Source organism: Jaculus jaculus, chromosome 3, assembly GCF_020740685.1.
Source record: "Jaculus jaculus isolate mJacJac1 chromosome 3, mJacJac1.mat.Y.cur, whole genome shotgun sequence".
Lineage (NCBI taxonomy): Eukaryota > Metazoa > Chordata > Mammalia > Rodentia > Dipodidae > Jaculus > Jaculus jaculus.
In genome coordinates, this window is record NC_059104.1 from 184,180,318 (window position 1) to 184,206,971 (window position 26,654).

At 54.8% G+C, this 26,654-nt stretch overlaps 1 protein-coding gene and 1 long non-coding RNA gene across 4 annotated transcripts in view; one reads left to right on the forward strand and one right to left on the reverse strand.

Annotated features, from left to right (window-relative positions):
• The window catches only part of LOC123459339, a 29,117-nt gene extending 27,557 nt beyond the window's left edge, over positions 1-1,560 (forward strand). Inside the window, exon 4 of the long non-coding RNA XR_006636225.1 lies at positions 1,466-1,560. This is a non-coding gene — a long non-coding RNA (uncharacterized LOC123459339). The remainder of the gene's footprint in view (positions 1-1,465) is intronic.
• Positions 1-26,654, reverse strand: part of Ush1c (USH1 protein network component harmonin) — a 50,613-nt gene that overhangs the window by 14,948 nt on the left and 9,011 nt on the right. For 2 of the 3 annotated variants that reach the window (XM_004650825.2, XM_012950267.2), the window contains exons 2-18: positions 26,313-26,380; positions 24,161-24,304; positions 23,895-24,033; positions 18,932-19,040; positions 18,806-18,830; positions 18,548-18,605; positions 18,206-18,300; positions 16,771-16,855; positions 16,135-16,194; positions 15,941-15,997; positions 14,953-15,095; positions 13,636-13,701; positions 12,129-12,253; positions 7,552-7,601; positions 2,693-2,845; positions 1,359-1,475; positions 373-855 (exon numbers count right to left, since the gene is read on the reverse strand). In XM_004650825.2, coding sequence (XP_004650882.2) covers positions 373-855; positions 1,359-1,475; positions 2,693-2,845; positions 7,552-7,601; positions 12,129-12,253; positions 13,636-13,701; positions 14,953-15,095; positions 15,941-15,997; positions 16,135-16,194; positions 16,771-16,855; positions 18,206-18,300; positions 18,548-18,605; positions 18,806-18,830; positions 18,932-19,040; positions 23,895-24,033; positions 24,161-24,304; positions 26,313-26,380 — 1,977 coding nt within the window. Of the gene's footprint in view, positions 1-372; positions 856-1,358; positions 1,476-2,692; positions 2,846-7,551; positions 7,602-9,199; positions 9,274-12,128; positions 12,254-13,635; positions 13,702-14,952; positions 15,096-15,940; positions 15,998-16,134; positions 16,195-16,770; positions 16,856-18,205; positions 18,301-18,547; positions 18,606-18,805; positions 18,831-18,931; positions 19,041-23,894; positions 24,034-24,160; positions 24,305-26,312; positions 26,381-26,654 lie in introns of all 3 variants that reach the window. The other variant, XM_004650828.2, reaches the window with a different exon arrangement.

Sequence of the window (26,654 nt, forward strand, 5' to 3'; positions counted from 1 at the left end):
CGCTGGCTTCCTCCTACACCTCTTTTCCAGTTAAACCGGGGAGTCACTTCTTACAATCAGGGCTTTGGGGTTGTCAGGGAGAAATGGCTGGGTGTGTTCATTCAGATTTCCACTAAGCACCACACTGCAAGTCACCAGCCTAGAGAGACAGCAAGGACGGTGACCGACTCACTGCTGCTCATCCCAAGGGTCACAGCAATGCCGGGCGACACAGCCCTTGGAAACCAACACAGCACACACCCATGCAGGATGTCCACACTGGAAAGTGGGGCAAGATGGTGTTTCCTCCCCACAGCCTCAGCTAGGGCACGGAAAACCACACTGCCCCACTTTCTTATTACAGACACAGCATGCAGGATAGGGGCACGCTACCTTTGGGGTGGGCGGGAAGCTCCGCTCGGGGGCCGGGGAGCTGCTGGGTTTCCCACCGTGGCTCTTTGCCTCCCAATCCTGGGCTGCAGGGCCTGTGTCCCCAGCACGGAAAGGGTGATTGCCCAGGGCCTCCTCCAGCGCCGAGGGCAGCGGACGGGTAGGAGTGAGGTCTTGAGTGGGGATGGATGGAGGGGGCGGGATGGGAATGGGCGGTGGGGTGCGCTGAACCCAAGGTGAAGAAGAGGCGCTCATGTGGCCCGAGGAGGGTAGCACGGGAGGCGCCGGGACCTTGGAAGGTGGGCTGGTGGGTGGGGGGTGCGGCATCACAGGCAGGGCAGAAGGTGTCTTAGGGGGGTAGTAGAACAAGTCCAGGGGGATGTCGTCCAGGTCGGTGGTGTGGAGGTGCAGCCCGCCCGCGAAGCGTCTCAAGGGCGGGGCCAGGGGGGACACAGAAGGCGGGGGAGGCGGGGGCACTGTGGTCATCTGGGGGTTGCAAGGAAATTCTATTATCCACTCCACAACCCATGGGCATCGATGCTCTTCTAATGTGTTTTTCTTGCTGTTGGAGACCCACAGCCCTCGAAGTGGAGCCAAAAGAGCCATGTGACTGCCCAGCTGAGGCAGCCAGGTTGATAGGGGGCATCGAAGTATAGGAGATGCCCAAGTTATACCATCTGAGGGTGGTAAGTGAGGCGATCAGATGGTTGATCCCCTAAGCTGGGACCCACTTGAGCATGTTAGGGGCCCTCTCAGTCACTTCAGCAGGATGACAGGCCAACTGGGCCCATCTCAGGCCAGCCGGACTTGGTAGTCAGTCTGGAGATAAACCCAGATTCCTATCCCTTCCCCAGGAGAGGGAGGGAGGGAGCCACGAGGTCCAGCAGTGGAATGGGCACCAGTGTGGCCACCGCGCCTCCCGCTGTCCCCAGGCAGGTGGTGCTAAAGGCAGCAGGAGGGTCCCCGCTTTGGAAATAAGGGCCTGTTACCTCTGAAATCTCGTGATCGGCAGAGGAGATCTGCTCAAGGCGCGTCTGACAGAGCCTCTCCACCCAATACTGAATCTTTTCTGATTCCTCAAAGTCTTCCCGCTCAGTTTCAGACACCTGGGCCCGGCGCAGAAAGGAGAGGCCAGAGGGCGAAGCTGAGTCACGGGAGCAGTCACAGAGCCAGAAGCACCGCTCTACCAACCCCACCTCGAAGGACTGGGAGCTTTGTCAGCGCCCTCGAAAAATACCCTGGCTTGTTCCACTAGAGGGATAGGCGTGGGGGGAGGGGCGTCAGGCAGAATCAGAGAAGAGGTTCATGCAAAGCTGGGAACAGGTGGACGTCAGAATCCCCATAAGCCCTGCGGCCATTAGGGTTCTCCAAGAACAGTCCTTTGGTCGCCTCCCTGTGCATTCCAGGAGTTTGAATTCACTCCTGTTTTCCCCTCAAGGCTGAAAGTTCAGTTTTGTTCTTAATGTTGTAGTTAATTTATTCTTAACGCCAAACCCAATAGAGTTTGCATTTTCCAGGACTGTTCTGGTTCTAATTGAATCAGCTTGGCATCCTGATTCATGGAAGTACTAAAGAGAAGAGAAGGAATTGTCTGCAGTTAGGGAGTTCAGGCCAACAATTCTTTTTTTCTTCCAAATAGGGTCTCACTGTAGCTCAGGCTGACCTGGAATTCACTATGTAGTCTCAGGCTAGCCTTGAACTCACAGCAATCCTCCTAACTCTGCCTCCCGAGAGCTGGCATTAAAGGCGTGCGCCACCCTGCTCAGACCAACATCTTACCAAGGATAGAGGAAGAACTCCAAAGACTGCTGTTGACACATCTGGCTAGGACAGCCCTAGACACATTTTCAGATTAGAGAGGCCCAGCCCCAGACACCCCCTGTGTGAGGAGCAGCCTCAGATTCATAGCCCGAACTCACTGGCGTCATCCTCAGACTTTGCCATCTGCACAAAGGGGTGCGGCTCATATACAGCAGGGGGGGCCTTGTCTTGGACTCACAACCTGGGTCAAGAGATGGCCTGAGGCCTACAGACAGGCGAGCGGGAGGCTGACGCCAGGCCCTCAAGCGAGGCAGAGGAGATGACCGCAGACTCAGGCCGTGGGCCACAAAACCGGTCTCGCTGAGCAGAGAAGCCTGAGCTCCTGGGCCGCGAGGTCAGCCTCCACCCTAAACACACACCTAACCTGGGCTGACCTCAGGTGACCCTGGGCGGGGGGGGGGACTGTCCCCTTCTCTGGACTGGGGAGGGAAGGGGCCATCCTTGAGCTCTTTCCATGGAGAACAGCCCAGCGGGCCCGGGGCTCGCCTGCGAGGACACGCACCTCCTGGGCCAGCCGGTTGATCTTCAGCTGTTTCTCCTTCTCCAGCATCTCCTCCTTCTCTTTGTGAAGCTTTTGCTCAAACTCCAGCTCCTTCTTATTCTTTCTCAGCTCCTGCAGGCTGTCATACTTGGCTTTCTTCTTGTCTTTGCCTTTCTGAGCAGACGTGGCACGGTTCAAATGACAAGGGTACAGGAAGTGTTGGCGCTGGCACAGGTCAGCACGCAGGGCCCCAGTGCTCGGTCAGCGCGGGGCGCCCACCCTGACAAGCCTCGGCCCAGCTCCGTCCCACGCACGGGGTCTCAAGCTGGGCTGTCTCCCACAGCCCAGTGCGCACGGGGAGGCGCATTCCTTTGCCAGCCAGAGGTGGCTTGCTAACTCACTAACTAGCTGTGTGACCTTGGCCAAGTTTCTTAACCTCTCTGGGCCTGATTCACCTCATCCAAGATGGAGGAAGCAGCTGCCTCACAGGCCGTTCACCAGTGCTCACGAAATGGCAGCTAGGACAGGGCTCCGCAAACTTCAAAGCGTTGCCAACGTAAGAGGCACTGCGTTTACCTCCTAGCACCTGGCGCTTGCCTTCCCCGGGCAGGTCACATTAGGATGCCAGAGGTGCATCCTGGCAGAGTGAGCATAATCTCAGAGAGCCGGCTGAGTAAATGTGTAGAGACCCCCTGCCCTGGGCTAGAGGAGGAAGGGACAGACCAGGATGCGGGGCCTGGAGGCAGGGACGGTGATGCCACCCTGATTTGTCAGCTCTAGACTTAACCACCTGGAGCAGCCAAGGCCAGGGTTCCCCCCAAACTGCGCCCTCAACGGAGGGTCACTGGCTGGAGACCCGGGGCTGGGAGATGCCGGGTGGGGACGAGGTCCACATGGTCTGTGCTGGCCACAAGTTTCGAGCAGATTTGGGGAGGGGCCAACGGACACCACTCGACTCGAACACACAGCCCCTGCTTTCCTGGCCACTTCTCTCACAAGAAGCTGGGGATTAAGTGGGAAGACCGGAATGTTCACCTACTGCCTACATGTGAGGGACTTGCACCATGTCCTGTGTAGGTCCTTTCCTGCTCTCCTGATGAAGGGGACAAAGCTCAGAGCGGTGAAGACCCTTGCCCAAAGTCAGACATCGAAGGTATTATAATGCTGGGCTTTGGACCTAAATCAGGTCCCAATTTCTCTACTGTGGCCCAGTGAGCTGGGGGCAAGGGAGACATGGCAGGCAGGAGGCGAGCCCTGGTCGCCCGCAGCATGGGGCACAGAGCTAGCCCTCCGAATAGGGTGCACATGTCAGTGCTCTGCCCCACCCCGCCTGGAACAAGCCTTCCTGCTCTGGGCTTCCCCGAGTCATCTCAGTGTCCCAGGCCAGGAGTGAAGAGCTGCGCTTCCCAACAGCAGATACACAGCTTACATACAAGCTGAGGGGGTGAGTGTCTAACCCTACCCCCAGGGAACCTCCCACCAAGCAAACTAGGAGACTTTGGAAATGGCTGCCTCTAGGACTCGCCTCCAGAGCAGTCTGCAGCTGCCTGCAGTTTCTGGTCTGCCCCGTTCACTAGACCTCGGCTCAGCTCACAGGTGAATCCTCGCCAGCATGCTATAGGTTCAGACAGCAATTCCCCAGAAGGAGCCAGAAACATGCTGCTTAGTGGCAGCTGGCTAGAGTACAGGCTACCGGCATGGCTTCCCTTAGGGACCACCGTGATGGGGTGGCCATTCTGTTGTTAGAAAACAAACACAGCAGTGTTGAGATCTTCGAACCAGGGCTCTTGGGAAGGGCAGGCCGATAGTGGAGAGTTTCTGTCTCATCCCCAACACAGTAACACCTGCTGGCAGATGCCAATGGACAAACTGTTCCAGTGTATTGCCTTCAGATTCCCACTGGCCCCTCAGACAGGTGACTTAGCTTTCCCGTGAAGCTGCCTTCCCAGGCAGGCCAGGCGCAACTCTGCATGGCTGACTGAAGCAGTTCTGGAGAAGGGTCTTGGGCAGAACCAGGACTTCCCCAGGCCCTGGCATGACCTGTGGGGCCGGAGGCTGGGGCCTGTGAAGCCCAGAGCACCTTACTGCCAGGGTCACAAGAGCAGACACAGACTCTTTCCAGATAAGGGCATTTTTTGTTGTTGTTGTTTGTTAATGTGAGTTCTTGGCATTGAACTCAGGTCCTCATGTTACAAGACAAGTATTTTACCAACCAAGCTATCTCCCAGCACCCAGCTAAGAGATGAGGATGGTCACCATTGGTGCTCATGGCTGTAGACACCTCTTATATCCTGGGGACTCAGCTACTAAGAAGCAAACCATCTCTGGTGGCTCTGGATAAAATGATGGTGGATTATCAGAGCAGTTTTGAGGGACACGATCATGTTGTCCTTGTGGCTGTCAGTTACATTCATGACAAATACTCCTTTTGGAGCAGACTGAGAGGAGTGGCAGATGGGATGTGCATCTCTGCTCTATCTACTAGCAACTGTTCTCTGTTTTGGAGATGAAAGTGGAAACTAAAACACCAGCTGTTTCTGGAATGATGATGGAGGTAACAAGTGGGGAAACCAGTCCGACCCTTCACCAGCAGCGATGTTGAAGTGACATGATTTGTGATGTTTGTGTGCAGTAGATGCTAACTTGTTTATATTTCCATAGTTATTAGGGTCTGGAAAAGATGTGCCTTATAATTCTCCTTTAATTATATTTCCAGTAAAATCCTGTGTACATGTGGAATGAGCACACTAGGGCCTTTAGCCACTGTAAATGAACTCCAGACACATGCGCCCCCTTGTGCATCTGGCTTACACGGGCCTCGGGAATCAAAGCTGGGTCCTTTGGATTCACAGGCAAATGCCTTACCCACAAAACCATCTCTCTAGCCCTCTAGCTGAGTTTTAATAGATAATATGCGGAGACTGTCCCTAAGCCACGGGCTGTGCCTGAGATGAAGACAGACCCTTTCTGAGACCACAGCAGGGTGGGAGGGAGTCTCCGGACACTGTGGTCCAAGTGTACCCACAAACTGTGACTTGGTTCCAGCTAAAGACACCCCAGTATCAGGAACAACACTGCTGCCTATCACTTGAATGGGAATGTGCTGGGGAGCAAGGGTTAGTTATGCTCTTCAAGGTCACCCAGATGCTAGAGATTTATTTCTGGGAAACCTACTTCTTGCGAGAGAGAGAGAGAGAGAGAGAGAGAGAGGGGGGGGGGGAGGGAGGGAGGGAGGGAGAGGGGGAGCTGGACGAGTGATTTCATACAGTTTAGCTCACTCAGACTTGTGCTGATAATCTCACTTCTAAATGCCAACCCATCTTAAATGTCCAATCTACAGACATTAACATTGTCATTTTCCTAATCAAATGCCAATAACATTTAGCAAGACAAAATACAAGGGCGTTTTAATGGGGCCTGGAGATAGTATAATAAGATTTACACAGAAATTAAGGGTCCCAGAGAATAGAAAGATACAGCGTCCTGGCCATGGGCAGGGACAGTTCTAAGACAGAGCTGTGATCGACATGGCTCCCCATCCCAACCGGACGCTGCATCTGGCAGGACCAGTGTTGTGGCCTGCCATGCCGACATGTGACCTGCCACGCCAACATGTGACCTGTCACACCAACATGTGACCTGCCACACCAACATGTGGCCCGCCACGCCATGTGACCCACCACGCAGACATGTGACCTGCCACACCAACATGTGGCCCGCCACGCCATGTGACCCACCACGCAGACATGTGACCTGCCACACCGACATGTGGCCCGCCACGCCGACATGTGACCCGCCATGCCGACATGTGACCCACCACGCAGACATGTGACCCGCCACGCAGACATGTGGCCCGCCATGCAGACATGTGACCCGCCATGCAGACATGTGGCCCGCCATGCAGACATGTGACCTGCCATGCCGACATGTGACCTGCCACGCCAACATGTGACCTGTCACACCAACATGTGACCTGCCACACCAACATGTGACCTTCCATGCTGACATGTGACCCGCCACTCAGACATGTGACTTCCCATGCCAACATGTGACCTGCCACACCGATATGTGACCTGTCACGCCGACATGTGACCTGCCACGCAGACATGTGACCCACCACCCAGACATGCTACCTCCCATGCAGACATGTGACCTGCCACACCGACATGTGACCTGCCACACAGACATGTGACCTGCCACACCGACATGTGACCTGCCACACAGACAGGTGACCTCCTATGCCAACATGTGACCCGCCATGCAGACATGTGGCCCGCCACGCCGACATGTGACCCGCCACGCCGACATGTGGCCCGCCACGCCGACATGTGACCCACCACGCCGACATGTGGCCCGCCACGCCATGTGACCCGCCACGCAGACATGTGACCCACCACGCCGACATGTGACCCGCCACGCAGACATGTGGCCCGCCACGCCGACATGTGGCCCGCCACGCCGACATGTGACCCGCCACGCAGACATGTGGCCTGCCACACAGATATGTGGCCCGCCACGCAGACATGTGGCCTGCCATGCAGACATGTGACCTGCCACGGAGACATGTACAGCCTCTCCCATTTCACTTTGTCTAGCCTTGGCTCCTGGACCTGACCCCTGGTTCTGTCCCTGCCCAAGCCCATCGAAGCTGGTGCCGGGTGGCCCTGGACACACGCCACGCCATGCCTGCTCCCCGCACAGACACCCTCCCATGATGCCCCTGCAGTGGCTCCTTGCCATGCAGTGACAGAGGGACAGGGACACCTGGGGTTAAGGAAGCCGGTGGCACTGTTCACAGTGAACAGGAAAAGAAGCACTTGAGCAGACCCCAGCCCACAGCAAGCTCATCAGCAAACAGCACCTCCCCAGGCCTGTCCTACCTTCCGGATGGTTGGGAATTTGCCATCATAACGGTAAAACCACCCAAAGGCTACAAGGACAGAGAAGAAATGGTGAGACGCACAGCTTAGCAGGGGAGACCGTCTGTGGGCAGTGGCTGGAGTCAGGCCCCTAAGAACACCTGGCTTGGAGCTGGGGAGACAGCCGTCGCTAAAGCGCTTGCCTTGCAAAGCATGAGGCCCTTCTGTTGATCACCAGAACCCCTGCAAAAGCTGGGCATGGTGGCATGCACTTATAATCCCAGTGCTGGGGAAGCAGACCGACAGGAAGATCCTTGTGGGTCACTGCTCAGCCTGTCTTACCTAACTGGTGAACTCTAGGTCAACGAGAGACCTTGACTCCAAAAAAATTCTTTTCAAAGTGTGGATGGTGGGCTGGGGAAGTGGCTTAGCAGTCAAGGCTTTTGCCTGTGAAGCCTAAGGACACCAGTTCGATTCCCCAGAACCCACGTAAGCCAGATGCACAAGAGTACGTGTGCATCTGGAGTTTGTTTGCAGTGGCTGGAAGCCCTGGTGCGCCCATTCTCTTTCTCTGTGTCTTCTTTCTCTCTCAAATAAATCAATAAATAAAATATTTTCTTTTGAAAAAGAGTGGGTGGCACCTGAGAAGGAATGTCACCCGAGGTTGTCTGGCTTCCACAACACCTGCATATACATGATCACAAGAATGTGTGGCTCTGCTGGATGAAGAGTGACTCTGTGAGACACAATACTGAATCCATGCTCTCTGGCCAACTCTCCCTTTACCTGGTCTCCCCTGGGGCAAAGCAGGCCTGAGGCCACCCAAGAGGAGACCCAGTCCCCAGGTCACTCTCAAATGTCTCTCCCCAGGACACTGGCTTTGGAAGTCAATGCCACAAATTTAATGAGGCCCTCCCTGTGGAAGGATGTATTTCTCTAACTCATAGATAGGGCCCCCTTAAGAACAAAAACCAAAAGGCCCCCTTAAGAGAGGGAAAAGCCCTCACTTAGCCTAGGCCCGGTCCCTCTGCCTGAGACGTGGTGGCAGACAAGAGCCAGGTGGTGCCTCTGCCAGGAACTATTGCATCTACAGACAAAGCCACAGGCCATGAACCCCTTTGACATGGGCAAAGGCAGCTGCTCTGGAAGGCTCTGGAAGGCCAGCTCAGCAGCAGTGGGCAGTGGATGTGCTTCCAGGAAGTGATTGTCCAGCCAGGTCAGATAAACAGGGCACAGCCCCCTTTCTCTCCCCCCCACCCCCCGTGACAGCAAAGTCCTGAGCTCCCAGGGTGGGGGGGGGGGCTCCATTACTGCTCATGCTGTGCTCTCGGAGCTGGGCCAGGCACTGAGGCCTGATGGCTAGATGTGGGTACGGTCAAGGGAGTCCTGGTGAGGCCAGAGCAGCAGTGGGAGGACCCAGCTGGGCAACATTTAGATACACGAGCCAGCGGTTTGGCTGTACCGGCACACATGCCCACTGATTTTTCAGCCTGGCCACGAATCCTGTCCCTAAGGTTCTGTTCACAGTGCTTGGGCCTGGGGCATCCTCAGACTCCAGTGGGGGTCCTCACCCCGAGTGCCCTCATGGAGCTGGGATCTGCACTGCTTCAGGAGGACATGGGCAGAGCGAGCAGGGCAGCCAAGCCAAGGAGCAAAGCGGGGTGCCAACCTGCCGTCCCTGTTCCTTCGGGCCTCCATCCGGGTGGTCTGTGGGCTCGAGCTCGGCCTCCACTCCCTGATCATCTACCCCGGGGGAAAGAGGGACAGGCTGGTAAACCAAGAGAACGTGGCTGACCAAGAGATCCAGACGGGCTGTTCAGGAACCTGGGCACCATCACCAGTTGGCTCCAGGGAACGGTGGGATCGGAGTTCAAGAGCCTCCAGCTAGGCTTCTCTGCAGGACCCAGTACGTGTGGTGCTTTCAACCTGGGCAGCCTTACTGTCTCCACCGGTCACGTGGGCTGACAGTAAGGACTGCGCCATAAGACCAAGCTGAGGGGGCTGGGCATATGGGCGCTACACTTGTTCAAACACAGGGCCTGCTGTGGGACAACAGGGCGTCTCCTCCTTATCTCCACCCATGTCTTGGGCTTGAATCGCTTAGGGAGCGTCTGAGCTGTGTGGGCAGCACAGGAAGGCCAGGAGTCCTGAGGAGGTGGGCCGACCCCAAAAGCACGTGGGGCACAGGTAGTTAGCAAAATGGGCCTTCCTTCCTTCCTTTCTCTCTTTCTTTCTTTCTTTCTTTCTTTCTTTCTTTCTTTCTTTCTTTCTTTCTTTCTTTCTTTCTTTGTTTGTTTTTCGAGGTAGGGTCTTGCTCTAGTCCAGGATGACCTGGAATTCACTATGTATTCTCAGGGTGGCCTCAAACTCACGGTGATCCTCCTACCTCTGCCTCCCGAGTGCTGGGATTAAAGGCATGCGCCACCATGCCTGGCTTCAAAATGGGCATTTGACATCATGAGGGGAGGACAGTAAACTGTCCATTCATGACTTAAACCTGGATGCGGGCCTCTCTGAGCCCCCAGAGCACAGTGAAGGCACCTGCTGACGAGCGAGTTTAAGCTGGAGAGCTCTTAAACTCATCTCCCAGCTCTGGGGTCCAAACAAAGAACCCCCCACATCACTGCCCTGCTCTGCCCTGCCGCTAAAGAAGAGGGTTTCAGGGGGCTCTGTGGCATCATATTCTAGCTCTGGAGGCTGGGCGAATGTTGGGGTACTGATGGCCAGCCACGGCTAGGTAGGCTGAAGCACTTGTCAGAATATCCGGGAACTGGGGTAAGGGGGGCAGTTAGCCCCACCGACGTGCTCTGGCTGGTGGCTTCCTGTCCCAAGCCAGGTGCTTTGGGCTCTTTCCCGGGTGTTCCAAAATTCCACGCAGGCCTCTGGCAGGCACCAAGAAAGCCCAGGTAAAGGTGCAACCTGTTGGCTGAGTGAGGCCCGGAGTGGAAGGATGGCTGGTTGTGGGCCGGGGGAGCTGGCGGGAGCAAGGTCCCCAGGAGAGTGTGGACAGAGTCAGGGCCGAGCGGAACCAGAGGCTCTGCTGTGTCTCCACACTCATCTGAAAGGGAGCTAAACTGCCTGTGCTGCAGAAATGCAGCTGTGGCCGCTGCCCCACGTGGCAGAGGACTCGGGCCATCAATCCAGTCCTTAGAGTTTGGCCGTAGAATATGTGGATCCTGAGCAAAGGCAAAAATCTTGTTCCTTTTATTCCAGAAACTCAATTTGGTTAAAAAGCACTAAATAAGTACCTAGCTGGAGAAAGGGCTTTTGTTTTCCATAATTCCTGAGAGGGATGGCTTACTATGGAGCCAGTTTCTAGGAAGTTACTACACTGGCTCACATTACTTTCAGGAGAAGCAATTAAAATCGATTTCTCTCTCTCTCTCTCTCTCTGAAGCTCCTGTTTCACTTGGAAGAACAAATTACCTCCTGTCTAAAATACGTATTATTCACTGGGACTATAGCTGGTGCCATACCCATATACTGACTGTCAGGTAGAGGTTGCCGGGAGCTGTTCTGTCGTCCAGAGAGGACTGTGCGATGACACGGCGCCCGCTGCCAGAAAGGCATGTGTTGGGAGCCATCTGCTCTGCACCGGGGAAGGGTGAAATGGAAGGGTCCAAAGGCTCTGAACCTTTGCTGTCGTGTTGACAAGGTGATGTCTCTTTAGGTAGGGTGCAGGTAGAGTCCTCAATCAGGACAGAGCTATCACAATGGGGGACCTTGATTTTGGGGTCCCGAGTCACTTCCACCTGGAGGTTCAGACAACCAGAATGAGAAGAACCTGCCCATATCAATTACAAATGGAATGAGCTGGGAGGGGCAGTGAGGACCCAGGGAATCTGGGACTTGTGCTAGGCATGGCCTCACAGTGTCAGCAAAGCCCCCAGCCGACGAGATTCTGAGATAGAGACCCACTTTCTGCCCTGGTGGGAAGCACCTCTCTTGTAGAGACACCCTGGAAGTTAGGGTTGAGAGCAGGTGGATGGAGGGCAGCTGGCGGAGGCCTAGACTGAAAGTGGAGGTGAAAATACAGGACCCACTAAACAGAGACCAGAGTGTGTGGGGGCGGGGCAGAGCCGAGGTCCTAGCATGGTGCAGACACCCCTTGGTGCCTGGAGGAGTCTCAAAGCACTCTCCCTGCCTTTGTCCCCAGAGTGGCAGGACAGCTGCTCGCATGCAGGAATGTAGGTGATAGGGGACTTTGCCCAGTTCTTTACCCAGCTGCCATCAACCCTGGACCACCCGAGCTCTGTCCTCTTCATTGCTGCTGGCTAAGGTGGCCATCCTGTGAGACAGTTCCACATTTGCTCAACCCTGGGTTCCCTCCTCAACAGCTACGTCTGTGTTGTGGGGTGCAGCCTGAGAGCTGCTGGGAGCAGACCCACTCACAAGGAAAGCAGACAGATCCCTCCCACCCCAATGGGCCCTGGCAGAGGCCTCTGACACGTGCTGCCCCGCCCTGAATGAAACGTAGCCCAAAAATCTCTGTTCTGTGCACCCAGGGAGGTGCGAGGGAGTGAAGGGAGCCCCCGTTTCTATCTAGCTCTCTTAGCCCCGGGGCCTGGAAGGACCCCTCCACGCTCCGTAATACGTACACTTGGGCTTGCGAAGCGGTGCCGGGTGCACCTCGGCAGTGACGCTTTTTGGCAAGATGAGCTGTTCTTTTGATCCCCAGTCTTCTTCCCACTGCTTCTTATACTTCTCTTCCTCCTCTATGATCCTGAAATTAGACACCCCAACATCTTGGGTTGGAGTTAGAACCTTTGCAGGCCCATCTGCCACTACTGGGGGGAGCTCTGATCAGCCTGGGGAGAGGCCGCGGGCAGAAGGACCAGCCGTGCAGCTACAGCTTTGAGCCAAGTGTCCACACAGTTCGACAGGACGGGAGCCTGGCACCGGTGGCCCTTACACGAGGCTGAGCTAGGATGAAGGAAGGGCTGTGGGTAGAGGGACTTCAGAGCTCAGTCTGCAGGGTGCCCTGGCTGCCACACTCCGAGAGCACACGCAGGGCCACTGTGGCTGTGCCCTGCTCTCAGCCACTTCAGACTGTGGGGAACTGGCGCTTTCAGGCTGCGCCATGGCCTGGGCGACTCCATTGTACGAAGCAACACTTGGCTTCATTTTGAGTGCAAACTTCAGAGGCAGGATGACTGCATCCCCGCTGCCTATGCCAACACCACCACCTGCCCAGCACCCGCTGTGAAACACACATTAATAGCTTACTCCTAAAAGCAAAAGGGTTTTATCTATGAACATATCGGCGTAGATTGGGAACATATGGACATGTTAAAATTGCACCAGGAAAACCAAGCCTGAGAACTCAGCAAACACGCCAGACCAAAGGAAGGCCGCGAGACCCTCACTTAGACCCCGTGGAGAGGAGAACGCCTAACACTGTGGCCGCGTGGCAGCCTGAGTGCACTGTCCCCCGTGAGCTCGAGTGCTGCGAATACTTGGCTCCTCAGGCGGCAGCTCTTGGGCAGAGGAGCCCTGCTGGAGGAGGCGTTCGCTTGGAATGGGCCTCACTGTGTCTCGGCTGAAGAGCCGTGCCAGGCTGGCCTGCTCTTGCTGCTCCCTCCCAGTGCCATGGCAGACGGGACAGCCCAGCCCTGCTCTGCCACACCGTGATGAGGCTTCTGACCAGAGCTGTAGGCCTGGCATCAACCTTTCCTCTCCCTGAGCCACTTCTGGTGAGGTGCTTGTCCCAGGAGCAAGAAATTAACTGCTAATGACCTTGGGATGACTCAGAAGGCACCATGGTGCTGAGAAGTGACAGAGGAGTGCTCAGCACTGAAACATCTCTATCACACCTTCCAAGGCTCAGGGTCCATTGCAGGTGAAAGAAAGAGTGTAAGACCAAAGGAAGGGCAGGACTCCTTACAGCATGCTCCCCAGATACAAAATGACCTGGATATCCATGACCTCACAGTGCCTGACACTACCTACACAAGACCATCATAGAGGAGGAAAAGATGATGACATTAAAATAAAAGACAGACTGACTGAGAGAGGCGGGGATGTGAGGGAGAGAGGAGGTTCCAAGGGGAAAGTGGGCTCACGGCCTGCAGACATGCACACGCAGGCTGCACTCAAGGTACTCACTGCTCCATCTCCTTCCGGTATCTCTCATCTTCCTCAGCTGCCTTCTGGGCAATTTCTTTTCTCCTTCTAAAATACAAAGATAGATTGGCCTGGGTGAGCCCATGCAAGGAGAGTGAACCCTTCCTTGTTCCTGATGCGGGAGAAATTTCTAATATTTTCTCCAGAGATCCTTCCAAGGATGCCAGCATCGGCATTGCGGGCTGGGGAAACTATCCCACCACAGTCTGGACCCTGTGCTCTTGAATGGCTCCACCTGGTAATGCTGGTCAGACTCTGTGCCGCGGGCACAGGTGGCAGGTGCACATGAGGGCCGTGCTTCACGTAACCCCCTCCAAACTCCTGGGTGAGGTGACTTAGGGCAGGCCGGCCTGGACTGAGAGTCCTCTCTAAGGAGGACCCAGACTCCCGTGCAAAGCAGGGGCTGCTAACCAGTTATGCCTCTGCAGGTTAAATCTGTCATGAAGACATGCTCTCGCTTTCCTGTTCTACATGTTAAGGGCCCAGAATGTATCTGCGTGTGTATGTGTTGTGCATGCGTGGTCTCATGTGTTGTGTGTGTGGTGTGTAGAGGCCAGAGGATGACATCCAGTGTCTTCCTCGATTGTTCTCCATCTTATTCTTTGAGACAGGGTCTCTCCACGGACCTACAGCTCACTGATTGGGCTAGACTAGAAATTCTCCTGCTCTGCCTCCCCTCTGCTGGGATTACAGGCAGGCGCCTCCGTGCCCAGCTTTTATGTGGGCACTGGGGATCTGAACTCAGGTCCTCATGGATGCCCAGCCATTTGTATCTTAACAGGAGTTTTCATTGATGAATCGCTTACTTCACTGGTTCTCAGTCCACTGTGCCAACCACATGGGCTGGGGACTTATCAACTCAGGAGGGCGGCTCTGTGGGGAATGCCAGGCTCCAGCTGAATGTGTACGCCAGCCTGGCCGTGCGCGACCCTGGACACAAATGACCACACCACCGCTCGACCTCTCAGGGCTATGGTGGGGACTGAATTAAGCAACACAAGGAAGGCTCCGGTACAGCATCATGACAGACGCTCAACATGCCAACTATGCCAGGTAAGAGCCTTACTTTGTGTTGTCCCGGGGCCTGGATCCCAGGGCTCTCCCCAGTGAGGAATGAGAAACCAAGTGGTGTAATCGTGACAGGGGAGGACACCGTGACCTGCCACTGAATGTGCCTGGTGTGAGGCTAGGCCTCGGGATAAAGACACAGCTGGACCAGGGCAAGCGGGCAGCAGGGAAGCGATGTGGTATAGAAGCATGGCCTGGGTGTGTGTGGGGGGGTCACAGCTGGCCACTCACTGGCGCTCCATCTCCTGTTGCTCCTGGAGGATCTTGTTGGACTCCATGGCCAGCCGCTTCTGCATCAGTAGCTCCTGCCTCTGCAGCTCACGCTGCCGCACCTCCTCCAGCCGCTCTCGGTCCGTCATGAAGAGCTCCCGACCCTTGGGAAGGGAAGGGAAGGGAGGGGAAGGGAGGGGAAGGGAAGGGAGAGGAAGGGAGGGGAAGGGAGGGGAAGGGAGGGGAGGGGAGGGGAGGGGAGGGGAGGGGCGGGGAGGGGAGGAAGGAAGGAAGGAAGGGGAAGGGAAGGGAAGGGAGGAAGGAAGGAAGGTAGGGAAGGAAGGAAGGAAGGGGAAGGGAAGGGAAGGGAAGGGAGGAAAGAAGGAAGGTAGGGAAGGAAGGGAAGGGAAGGGAAGGGAAGGGAAGGGAAGGGAAGGGAGGAAGGAAGGAAGGAAGGAAGGAAGGAAGGAAGGAAGGAAGGAAGGAAGGAAGGAAGGAAGGAAGGGAAGGGAAGGGAAGGGAAGGGAAGGGAAGGGAAGGGAGGAAGGAAGGAAGGTAGGGAAGGAAAGGGAAGGGAAGGGAAGGAAAGAAGGGAAGGGAAGGGAAGGGAAGGGAAGGAAGGAAGGGAAGGAAGGGAAGGGAAGGAAGGGAAGGGAAGGGAAGGAAGGAAGGGAAGGGAAGGGAAGGAAGGAAGGGAAGGAAGGAAGGGAAGGAAGGGAATGGAAGAAGGGAAGGGGAGGGGAGGGGAGGAAAGGGAAGGATTCAGTTCTTGAAGAACCAGGGCATTCATGGTCATAGACTTGGGCTGCTGTTTCTCAGTCTTCTTCCCTCAGTGTCAGGCACTCTCTGACCCCCATTTTTTGCTGGGCTGAAACGCTTTTCCTCTGCTGTCAGAGTTCAGGGCCGGAGACTCCTTGGCCCTTGAGCGGGTGAGTCAGAGACCCGGGCTCAGAGCTACTGGGACTAGAGATTAGTGATCAGGGAGGCCACCACCTCATTCTGGACTTACAGCTCCAGCCATGATGGAGATGGTCAGGCTGCGGCTACTCTTCAGTATGTTCACGGCCTGTGGGGACGGGGGACAGTCAGCTGGGGCCTAAAGTGAGGCCCAAGCACGGAAAGGCTCAGACACCATGGTGTTGGCTATGTGAAGGCTTATGCAAAGGCCCATAAGGGTTGTAGGGGAAGTGTCCCACATCTCACCTCCTTGTGGTCCAGGTTGGAGAAGTCGATGCCATTGACTTCGACAATCTGGTCCCCTGTCTGATGGAGGAATGGGGAAGGGTCAGTGTGTTGAGCTGTCCTTACACTGTCATATGCAGGAAGGGCTCCCTGCAAACCCGCTTCGATCTATTGTGATGCTTTGAGAAGGTTTATAAGGCATTCTTTCAAGAACTCTGTTCACTGACACAAGAACCCTAGAAGGAAGGTTCTAGCATCTTACAGGTGAGGAACCTGTTTAAAACAAAACAAAACAAAAAGACTGAACTCCAGCTCTGACATCAGACCACCTAGGTTTGAAGCCCAGCCCAGCCACTCTAGCTACACAGCCTTGGAGAATTCACCCAGCCTCTAAGTTGGGGATCGTCCTAGTGTCCAGTCCTTATGGTTATGTAGGCTTAGAACAAATACAGGCAAGCACAGACTTTAAGACTCTGATTACTCCCAAAGCTGGAGGAGACTGTCGAGGGTGTGCAAGGCCACCTCTCTGCAAAGGCTCCCATTGGGAACTGCGTGGGAGCCAGCGGCCAGTGCTGGCCAGAAAGCTGTGTGGAAGGGCACGTCCTCCTCCGGGGCACGAGCACCCCGACCCCCGCCCGGCCTCGGCCCCGAGCTCACCTCCAGCCCCACCTCGGAAGACAGGGAGCCGGGCTTCACGTGGCTGACGAAGATGCCGGGCTTCTGCACGGGGCCGCTGGAGATGCTGTGGAGGCGGGGATGTGGGCAAGGCCCCATTGCTGCTTGCCCACTGCTCATGTTCAGTGCTCTCTGCCTGCCGCCCTCTGCCTGGGTGCCACACGCTCAGGACCCAAGGCCCTCTGCCCCGTCTCCCTTCCAGCTCAACTTCCACTGCTCTCCTGGACACCCGCCATAGAAAACTAGTTGTGACCCCCCTCCGGGCCCTCATCCAGTGCCCCATGCATGCATTTCTTTCCTCTTTGCTTTCGAGGTAGGGTCTTGCTCTAGACCAGGCAGACCTGGAATAATTCACTATGTAGTGTCAGGCTGCCCTCGAACTCACAGTGATCCTCCTACCTCTGCCTCCTCAATGCTTAAAGGAGTGCACCACCACGCCCGGCTATTTCTTTCCTTTTAAAATTTTTTTGCTTGTTTTTATGTATTTATTTGAGAGCGACAGACAGAGAGAGAAAGAGGCAGATAGAGAGAGAGAGAGAGAGAATGGGCACGCCAGGGCCTCCAGCCACTGCAAATGAGCTCCAGGTGCATGTGCCCCCTTGTGCATCTGGCTAACGTGGGACCTGGGGAATTGAGCCTCGAACTGGGGTCCTTAGGCTTCACAGGCAAGCGCTTAACCACTAAGCCATCTTTCCAGCCCTTCTTTCTTTTGTAAAACTTTCCTTTTCATCCCTTTTGATTACAAGATTTTCACTAGATCCCTTATTCCAGCCCAAGGTTAAGCTAGTTGTCCCAGTGTTCCCAGTGCTCCACAAGTGTCTCTCTACAGCAAGGAGTGCCCAGTGCTGCTACCCCCCCCTTCTGGATCTGTGCAGACATCACTAATCCATTACCGCATTCTTCCCCGTCCAGATACACTTAGAACCTTTCACAGAATAGTGGCCCAGGCAACCATTATTAACTGATTAGAAATAGCACACGTAGGAAATGTATTTGTCATGCCTGGCTCATGATGACTCTCCATCAGAGTCCTGGTCACCTTAATTCATCTGGGTGATGAATAGTTATTAGGCTGTATCTCCCAAAAAGGAGTGACCCTTTTTCTTTTTTTTGGTTTTTCAAGATAGGGTCTCACTCTGGTCTAGGCTGATCTGGAATTAACTCTGTCATCTCAGGGTGGCCTTGAACTCACGGCGATCCTCCTACCTCTGCCTCCCGAGTGCTAGGATTAAAGGCGTGCGCCACCATGCCCAGCTAGGAGTGACTTTGAATTGTTGTTGTTGTCAAAGACAAGGGAACTATAACAGATGAGTAGCTGGATAATGTCCTCCGGAGCAACAGTGAAGACAGGGAGAGCCGTGAGGGTCTGTCTGGGTCTACGAGCCATGGCTGAGCCCCAGGCGCGCCTGCCACCCACCTGCAGCCTAGGCCCCGGGAGCCCACCAGGCTGATGAAGACCTTCTTCTCCCTGGTTGCTCGACTCCCAGGGGAGCCCAGACTGCCCCGCACGCCCTGAAGGAGTGACAGAAACAGGTTACTAGGTGTCCACTTGCATGGAAGCTGCCTCTTAAAGCTTGAGACCTTCAGTTAAAGGACCCCAAGTGTCTCTGGGGTGTGGATCTGAGGGTCTACCACTCCACATGCATGCTGGGGATCTTGGTGAAGCCCTGAAGGACACACACACTCCAGAGCCATCCCTCCTTTAAGGACAGTTGCCCATACTCCATCTGTTCCATCACAGGTGGCCCCAGCCCCTTACCCCAGATTCCGACACAAACTGATCCACATACTGCCATTTGAGGGGCTCATCAGGAGAGCTGGGGGAAGGGGACACAGAAGGGGGTTGTCAGAGTGTTTGAAGGACTGGACCCCAAGACCATATCTGCTATATCTGTGGCCTTGGCTTCCCCTGGCCTTGGAGCAGTGCTGGCTGGGGAATGGGGGAGTCCGACTCCAGGCTGATTCTAGGACCCTGGGCCCAGGGGGAAGGAGAGACACAGAGAAGGGTCCTGCTTACTTCTTCACGGGGATCAGGCCGATGTCTGTGGGAGAAGACACCAGGTTAGGATGGCTTCTCTGTGCTCAGGGCTGGCCCGCACCCACCTTCTGTCTTTGAGCCCCAAGCCCCTAGGGCCTCACTCACGTCTCACTTTGATGGACACCGTCTTCTTGGTGCGGATCAGGTTGATGACCTCCTCATGGGTGCAAGAGGAGATGGAATAGCCATTGATGCGGACGATCTCGTCCCCTACCTTGGCCACAGAGAGAAGGAACACACATGAACCGGGGAGTGTCACACAGAGGGACAGGGCCACCGTTAGGTTCTCCCGGCCTGCCCAGAAGGGGCCAGGCCACAGAGCGAGCACTCATCTGTGATCTCCTACTGTCACAGCCAAGCCCCGCGCCACCAGTGGACGGACCCCGGGCAAGCAGTGCCTCCAAGATGAGGCCAGCGCTAGACTCACAGTGCTGCACGGCAGAGCTGAAGTAAGAGTCAGGACCTGGTCCCCTCACCTTGTTTCCCCTCGGGGATCCTTAAGTCCTTGAATTTGTACCAAGGGTGACTCTCTGCCCTGCTCTAAGCATCCCTGCCTGTCCTTTGTCCCTCCCCGTGTCCAGAAGCAGAGTCCTCTCTCTTAATTACTGCCACACTGTAACTGACCCGGGGTGGGGACCTGTGATATCTGACCTCAACTCACACCACAAGCGCTCGCTCTCTCTCTCTCTCTCTCTCTCTCTCTCTCTCTCTTCTTCTATTTGATAGAAACCCTGCGAACTTCAACTGACTCCGGAATCCCGGTTTTGGGGGCAAGCCATGAGCAGTGAGTGAGCACAGTGCTTTGGTACCCCATGTTCTGGGTTTGAACCCCTGCTTTAATTCTTAGTAGTTGCATGATCTGTGGCAAGTCTCTTGAACTCTCAGCCCATTACCCTCTCTGTAAAATGGGAAACGCTGCGGTGCTGTGAGAATGAGGCAAACGTGTGTGTGCAAGGAAACAATTGCTGCTATCATGAGGGAGGCCCGGAGCCCGCCCTCCGTGCACACTGTGGGGAGACTGCCCCCTGCTGGCCATGGCTGCAGCCTCCTCCCGGCACTCAGGCCCTGAATCTAGGTCTTCAAGGATCCACTGACATCTACATTATTTGAAACTTGCAACCAGGGGACGCCTTGTCCAAGGTTATATATGCAATAGCTGCTAAGCAGGAACTGGAGGCCGGGTGCCTGACTCTAGGGACACGTGGCTTCTAGGCCAGCTCCAGCCTACAGCATTCCTATACTCACCTCTCAAACTGCCAGGAAGGCCTCCTTGCCTCCCCCAGGACCTAGATCCCATCTTAGCATTCTGACAAGAATGGCCAGGCCTTAAAGATGTGTGACAGGGAGGAGCTCCCCAAAAAACCCTCTAGGCTTCTGAGGACACTAAATTCAAGAATAACAGGTGTGGCTGAAGAGATGGCTTAGTGGTTAAGGTGTTTGCCTGCAAAGCCAAAAGGACCCCAGTTCAATTCCCCAAGACCCATGTAAGCTACATGCACAAGGGGGCACATGTGCTTGGTGTTTGTTTGCAGTGGCTGGAGGTCCTGGCAAGCCCATTCTCTCTCTCTCTTTCTTTCTCTCTCATAACAGGTGGCTAATTCTTTGAACCTGTTTCACAGCTCAAGCATGGGAACTTGTGTCTCTGTGAATCAGAGAGGTGAAGTGACCTGCCCAAGGACACCCAGTGAGCCAGCAGGGCTGCTGGGGTTTGTAGTCAGGTCTCCACGACAGACAAGTGTTGGCTCTTGGTGTCTGGAAGCAGAAAGAAGGACTTAATGCCTCATGTGGCTGCAGCCCCCTGTATCCTTCCCTGTCTGTGGGAACCACCTTGTCAGAGCTCTCAGGTCGCACAGGAAGTCAGGGATTACTATGTCCATCTTACAGCGAGGACAAGAAAGGCACAGGAACCATTACATAATACAGTGTGCAGCAAGCTGAATAGCGCAGGCTGCCCCGTGCAGAAGCTAGAGAACACAGACTAAGACAGAAGAGCCTTGGGAAAAACTTAGGGGGCTGGAAAGATGGTTCAGAGGTTAAGGAGATTGCCTGCAAAGCCAAAGAACCCAGGTTTGATTCCCTAGAATCCATGTAAGCCAGATGCATAAGGTGGGGCATATATCTGGAGTTTGTTTGCAGCAGCTAGAGGCCCTGGAGTGCCCATTCTCTCTCCCTCTTTCTCTCTCTCAAATAAATAGATTTTTTTTTTAAGGGCTGGAGAGATGGCTTAGTGGTTAAGCTCTTGCCTGTGAAGTCTAAGGACCCTGGTTAGAGGCTTGACTCCCCAGGACCCACATTAGCCAGATGCACAAAGGGTTGTACGCATCTGGAGTTTGTTGTTTGCAGTGGCTAGAGGCCATGGCATGCCCATTCTCTCTCTCTCTGCCTAATAAATTAATAAATCAATAAATAAAAATTTAAAATATCAATCAATAAAATTTTGTTTTGTTTTGTTTTTGGAGGTAGGGTCTCACTCTGGCTCAGGCTGACCCGGAATTCACTATGTAGTCTCAGGGTGGCCTTGAACTCTCAGCGATCCTCCTACCTCTGCCTCCTGAGTGCTGGGATTAAAGATGTGTGCCACCACGCCCGGCAAAATTAAAAAAAAAAAAACAACCTAAAGTGAGGCTGGAGAGATGGCTTAGCAGTTAAGGTGCTTCCTGTGAAGCCTAAGGACCTATGTTCAACTCTCCAGATGCCACATAAGCCAGATGCACAAAGGTGAGGCAAGCGTAAGGTTGCACATGCCCACGAGGTGGCGCAAGCATCTGGAGTTTGATTTCAGTGGCTGAGGCCCTGTTGTGCCAATTCTCTCTCTCTAAAATAATAATAATAATAATAATAATAACAACAACTAGGGCTGGAGAGATGGCTTAGCGGTTAAGCACTTGCCTGTGAAGCCTAAGGACCCCGGTTCAAGGCTCGATTCCCCAGGACCCACGTTAGCCAGATGCACAAGGGGGTGCATGCATCTGGAGTTTGTTTGCAGTGGCTCGAGGCCCTGGTGCGCTCAATCTCTCTCTGTCTCTCTATCTGCCTCTTTCTCTCTCTGTCTGTCGTTCTCAAATAAATAAATAAAAATAAACAAAAAACATTAAAAAAAAACTAAAGTAAACTGAAGTTCCAGGAGGGGGCGGGCATCAGGAGAATGGAGCACCTGGACAAGGCCCAGCCCTTATGCCAGCAGCACTCAGCCTCCTAAGTCAACCAGCAGAGGGTCTTCAGCCACGGCAAGCTGTATCTGCACCTAAACCTTCCCTTGCCTTCCAGAATCTTCCCTCTGCTGGCCTTGGGTATGAGAAACCTGAGCCCTAGGCAGGTCAGTGGATATAGGCAGGTTCCCAGCTCCTCTGAGTGGAGTTCCCTGTCCTGTTTCTGAGGGGAATTTGCGCAGGACCCGGTCACAATAATTCCCAGGATCATCTTCCCGCTCCCCCTTGCTCTGCATGGAACACTGCAAAAGGGCCTTTGTGTGGGGACCACAGTGGCACGATGATTTGAGGGGCAGGGGGACAAAGGAGAGATGAGCCCATCCACCTAAGAAAGGGGGGTGATTTGTGAGCCGGAGAAGCAGCTGGGAGGGCAGAAGTCGGGCTTTCATTAAAGCACCCTCACTCAAGCTCTCAGTCATCAGGCACCGCTGAGAAGAAACACTGGAGAGCTGGCCCTGGAAAAAAAGGAAAAGAAAAAGAAAAAGAGGGCCCTGGCTGACGCCAAGAGGGGAGCTCATTATGTGAGCTTCTCGGGCTGTGCTTCTGGGCTGGAAAATGTGCCACAGAGGAAGGGAACAATGAAGGGGCTGAAATTTCAGACGCCACAGGGAGCCCTGAGAGAGGGACTGAGAACAAAGCCATGTCTGTCAGCTCGCTGTCACCACCCCTACTCCTTGGTGTCCCTCACACCATTAGTGCTCCCCCGAGCCCCCCACGCCCCCTGGCTGGGCCCTTGATGGGGATGTTGATAAAAGACACTCTGGAAGCTCTTTCACCTGAAAAGACAAAAAAACAGCTCCTGGTTGTGAGAGGAGCGAGACCTGGAGGTGCCCCTCGCTCTGCTCAGACATGGGTGGGGACGAGCCAGAGGTGAACTACGTGGGGTGCTGACAAGAAAACGCTGGCTTGGCACCAGAAGACTCAGGTTCAAGGCCTGCCTCTGCCACTCGATGGTCAGAGCGTCTGTGAACTCTATAAATGAAGCTGATTCATCCAATGTGCAGTGAGGATTGACATGAGCCTGTGGCCCGGGACTCCGTGGCTGCTCACTGGATCTCCCCTGCTCTGCTGAATTAATGTCACGGCACCGGAGCGCCGAGCACAGTACAAGCACGTTCTCATTTCATTCACTTGCTCCTCATACAACCTGGTGAAGCAGGTGGCTTTATCATCATCTCCTTTTACAGACAGGGAAACTGAGGTCCAGGCTCAAGTCATTCCACCAAAGTCGCATGTATCCTTCCCTGTCTGTATCCCACCACCTTGTCAGAGCTCTCAAGTCACACAGGAAGTCAAGGATTACTATGTCCATCTTACAGCAAGGACAAGAAAGGCACAGGAAAGGGACAGCAAGATCTGAACTGGGTGGTCTAGTGACAGCCTCCACCCTCAGCATCACTTGTGTTGAGTGTCTTTATCCCTGTTGCTAAAAGGTGATGGGTACACAGCTTTGGGTGCCTGGCTACCACCCTGCCCTCGGGAAGTAGGGACATGGGGGGAGGGGCAGCAGCCAAGAGGAAGTAGCAGCTGGGGGGGGGGAGTCCTAGCCTGACTCAAGAAAACAGGTAAGAGCTGGGGATCCAGCTCAGTGGTACAGTGCTCGTCTGGTATGTGTGAGATCCTGGGTTTGAGCCCTAGACACACACACACACACACACACACACACACACACACACACACACACACAGATTGCCTGCATCCTGAATTCCTTCCAACACCTTCCAGAGCACCAAGTAGCCTCTTCCTTCCCCCCAGACTCAGGAAAGCAGGTGCCCACACTGTGCCACCCAGCCTAGCAGATGAAGGGGTGGCAGGGCGTCTGAAGTCCTGGCTCCCTCCCCTCCGCTCTGCCTGCTCACCTGAAGTCCAACACTGTCGGCCTGGCCGCCTTTGATGAGGTGGGAGATGAAGAGCCCACAGCCAAACTCGAGGCCGCCACGCACGCTGAGGCCCAGGCCTTCTGGGTGCAGACGGTCCAATCGCACCTCCTTCAGCTTCCTGTCGTGGTGTGGGGAGGATTAATGATGGCCCCGTTCAGGTCTGACTGCCAGCACTGCCCCTCTCCGCTAGTGAGGGGCTCCATCCATCCTGGGGATCCCCCACCCCCAGATGGTGGCTCCCTCACCTGGAGCGCCGGGGCGTCAGCTGGTCGTACTCCACCTGGTGCTTTAATGGGATCAGGGGCCGGATGGCATCAAACAGTGGCAGGCGGCCAGGCTCATTGATGACCAGCTTCAGGTCCCCCACGAGCACGGCCACGTCCATGGTCCTGGGAGGGAGGGGAGGAGGAATAGTAGAGTGACTGTCACTCAGGCTGTGACCTGTGTCCCACCCCTGGATCTAGACGTGCAGAGCTGGCCTGAAGAGGTCAGAGATCAGGGCCTAGTTCTAGGCCAGCTTGCTCATAAGAGCTTTGTTCTCTCCTGTAAGTGTCACAGGAAAGTGAACTTTAGGGGGTGATGACCCACTTTGCAGGTGGAATCAAGGCAGGATTTTAAGTTCAGGTCTGCCTAGTTGTGAAGTCCAGGGGTTTTTCAGACTGGAAACCTCTGCATGGGCTGTCGTTAAGCCCTCCCCTGCTCTGTGTGTGTGGGGGGGGTATGTGTGCATGTGTACATGTGTGCATGCACGTGTGTGAATGGGCGAAGGCCAGAAGCCTATGTTGGATTATCTTCCTCTGTCACCTTCTCTGTATGCTTTGTGACAGTGTCTCTCATCCAGCCTGAAGCTCGCTGGCCCTGCTGGACTAGGTAGCCCCCAGGCCGAATGGTCCTCCTGTCTTTGCTTCCCCAGTGCTGGAATTGCAGGTGTGCACCTGCCTTTCACGTGGGCGCTGGGAACCCAGACTCAGTCCTCACTAAGCCGTCGCCCCAAGCCCTCTTTCCCCTTCTCTGATACTCCACCTTGATCAGCTGCTGAGCTCTACACACTGCCTTGTGATACCTTCCATAGCCCTCCACATCACCCAGGCCCCTGGCATCTCCAGCCGCCTCCTGAGCTGCTCACTCTAACCTTTTCTGTGTGAGTCCTCTACAGAAAAGACATATGTCTTATGTCTGTATGCCCAGTGTATGAGAGTGTGCCAGGGTCTCTTGCCTCTGCAAATGAATTCCAGATGCAAACCCCACTTTGTGTCTGGCTTTATGTGGGTTCCACGGAATTGAACTCAGGCTTGGAGGCTTTGCAAACAAGCTTTCCTTTTAATGCTGAGTCACTTTCCCAGTCCCTCGAACCCTTTTCATGGCTCCCTGCTTCCCAGAGGACACACACAGTCTATGCTCCTTGGCAGGCCCAGGGCCTTCCATGACCTGTCTTCATGGGACCTCTCCGGCCTTGTGGCTGTGCAGGCGCTCTGTATATGTCAAGTCCTGCCCTGTAGACTACTTGACCTTCCCCACTCACACCCTTGTCCCACGCCTTTGCACTTTTGCCAATGCTGAGCCCTTGCCCTGGCATCATGCCCTTCCTTCATAGTTCCCTGTCAAAGTCTTCTTCTTCTTCTTCTTCTTTTTTTTTTTTTTTTTTTTTTTTGGTTTTTAGAGGTAGGGTCTCACTCTAGCTCAGGCTGACCTGAAATTCACTCTGTGGCCTCAGGGTGGCCTAGAACTCATGATCCTCCTACCTCTGCCTTCCGAGTGCTGGGATGAAAGGCGCCGTCCTGCCCAGCTAAAGTCCTCTTTCTTTATCACAGCCAGCTCCAGCTTTCCCAGCGCCTCCCGTTTAGAAGCGAAAACTCCTTTCTACCCAATCCTGCTTTAACTTCCCTTAGCAGCTCTTTTTTTTTTTTTTTTTTTTTTTACTTTTAACTGTAACTTACACTAGAGCTCTTGGTGTTTGCAGGGTCTGTCCATCACCCCAGAACCAGACCGTGAGTTGCTTCAGGACAGACAGCTCATCTTACTCAAGCCAGACCCTGCAAACAGCAGAGCTGGTAAGTGCAAACTGAGTGTATCAGGAGCAACTGGGTCCCAGACGGAGAGCTGACTAGTGGCTTGGGACAGCCGCCTTCCTGTTCTGGCTGAACAACTGGGCTCTCGGGGACCTGATGGGGCTTCTCCGCTACTTCCTCGTGTGACTGTGAACACGCTGTGAGCAGGGGTCAGTCTGCCTGGTGCACAGTGCACCCCTGGTCCCAGCCCGGAGCCAGGCATGGTGTGTTGGTGTGAGCAGGTGCTGCGACTGAGAACATCAGCTGCTGTGTCTCGGGAGCCCCAGGGTGCTTGGAGCACAGAGGCACGGCAGTGGAGGGCTGCCCGAGCCCAGCCCCGCGCACTTACTGGTGGTACATCCGCAGCACATCGTAGACATAGTCCTTCTCAGCATCGTTTTCAATCAGGAAATCCACCTGCAAAGCCAAAGGGTAGAATTATAGCTCTGGGCCCTGTACATCCAGCATGCCCACGGCAGACCCCAGGAGGACAGGCCACACAGCAGAATGTCCCCAAGAGCTCCCAAGGCTGAGTGTGGGAAGAGAGGAGGGAAGCCAGGGGCCAGGGTCCCCGATATATCAGACCTTTACACAGCACCTTACAATAAATAGCTCAGGAGTTGCTCATCCCCGGGCAGGGTGACATGGGGAACACACACATACATGTCTGCACAGTGACACTATCAGTGTC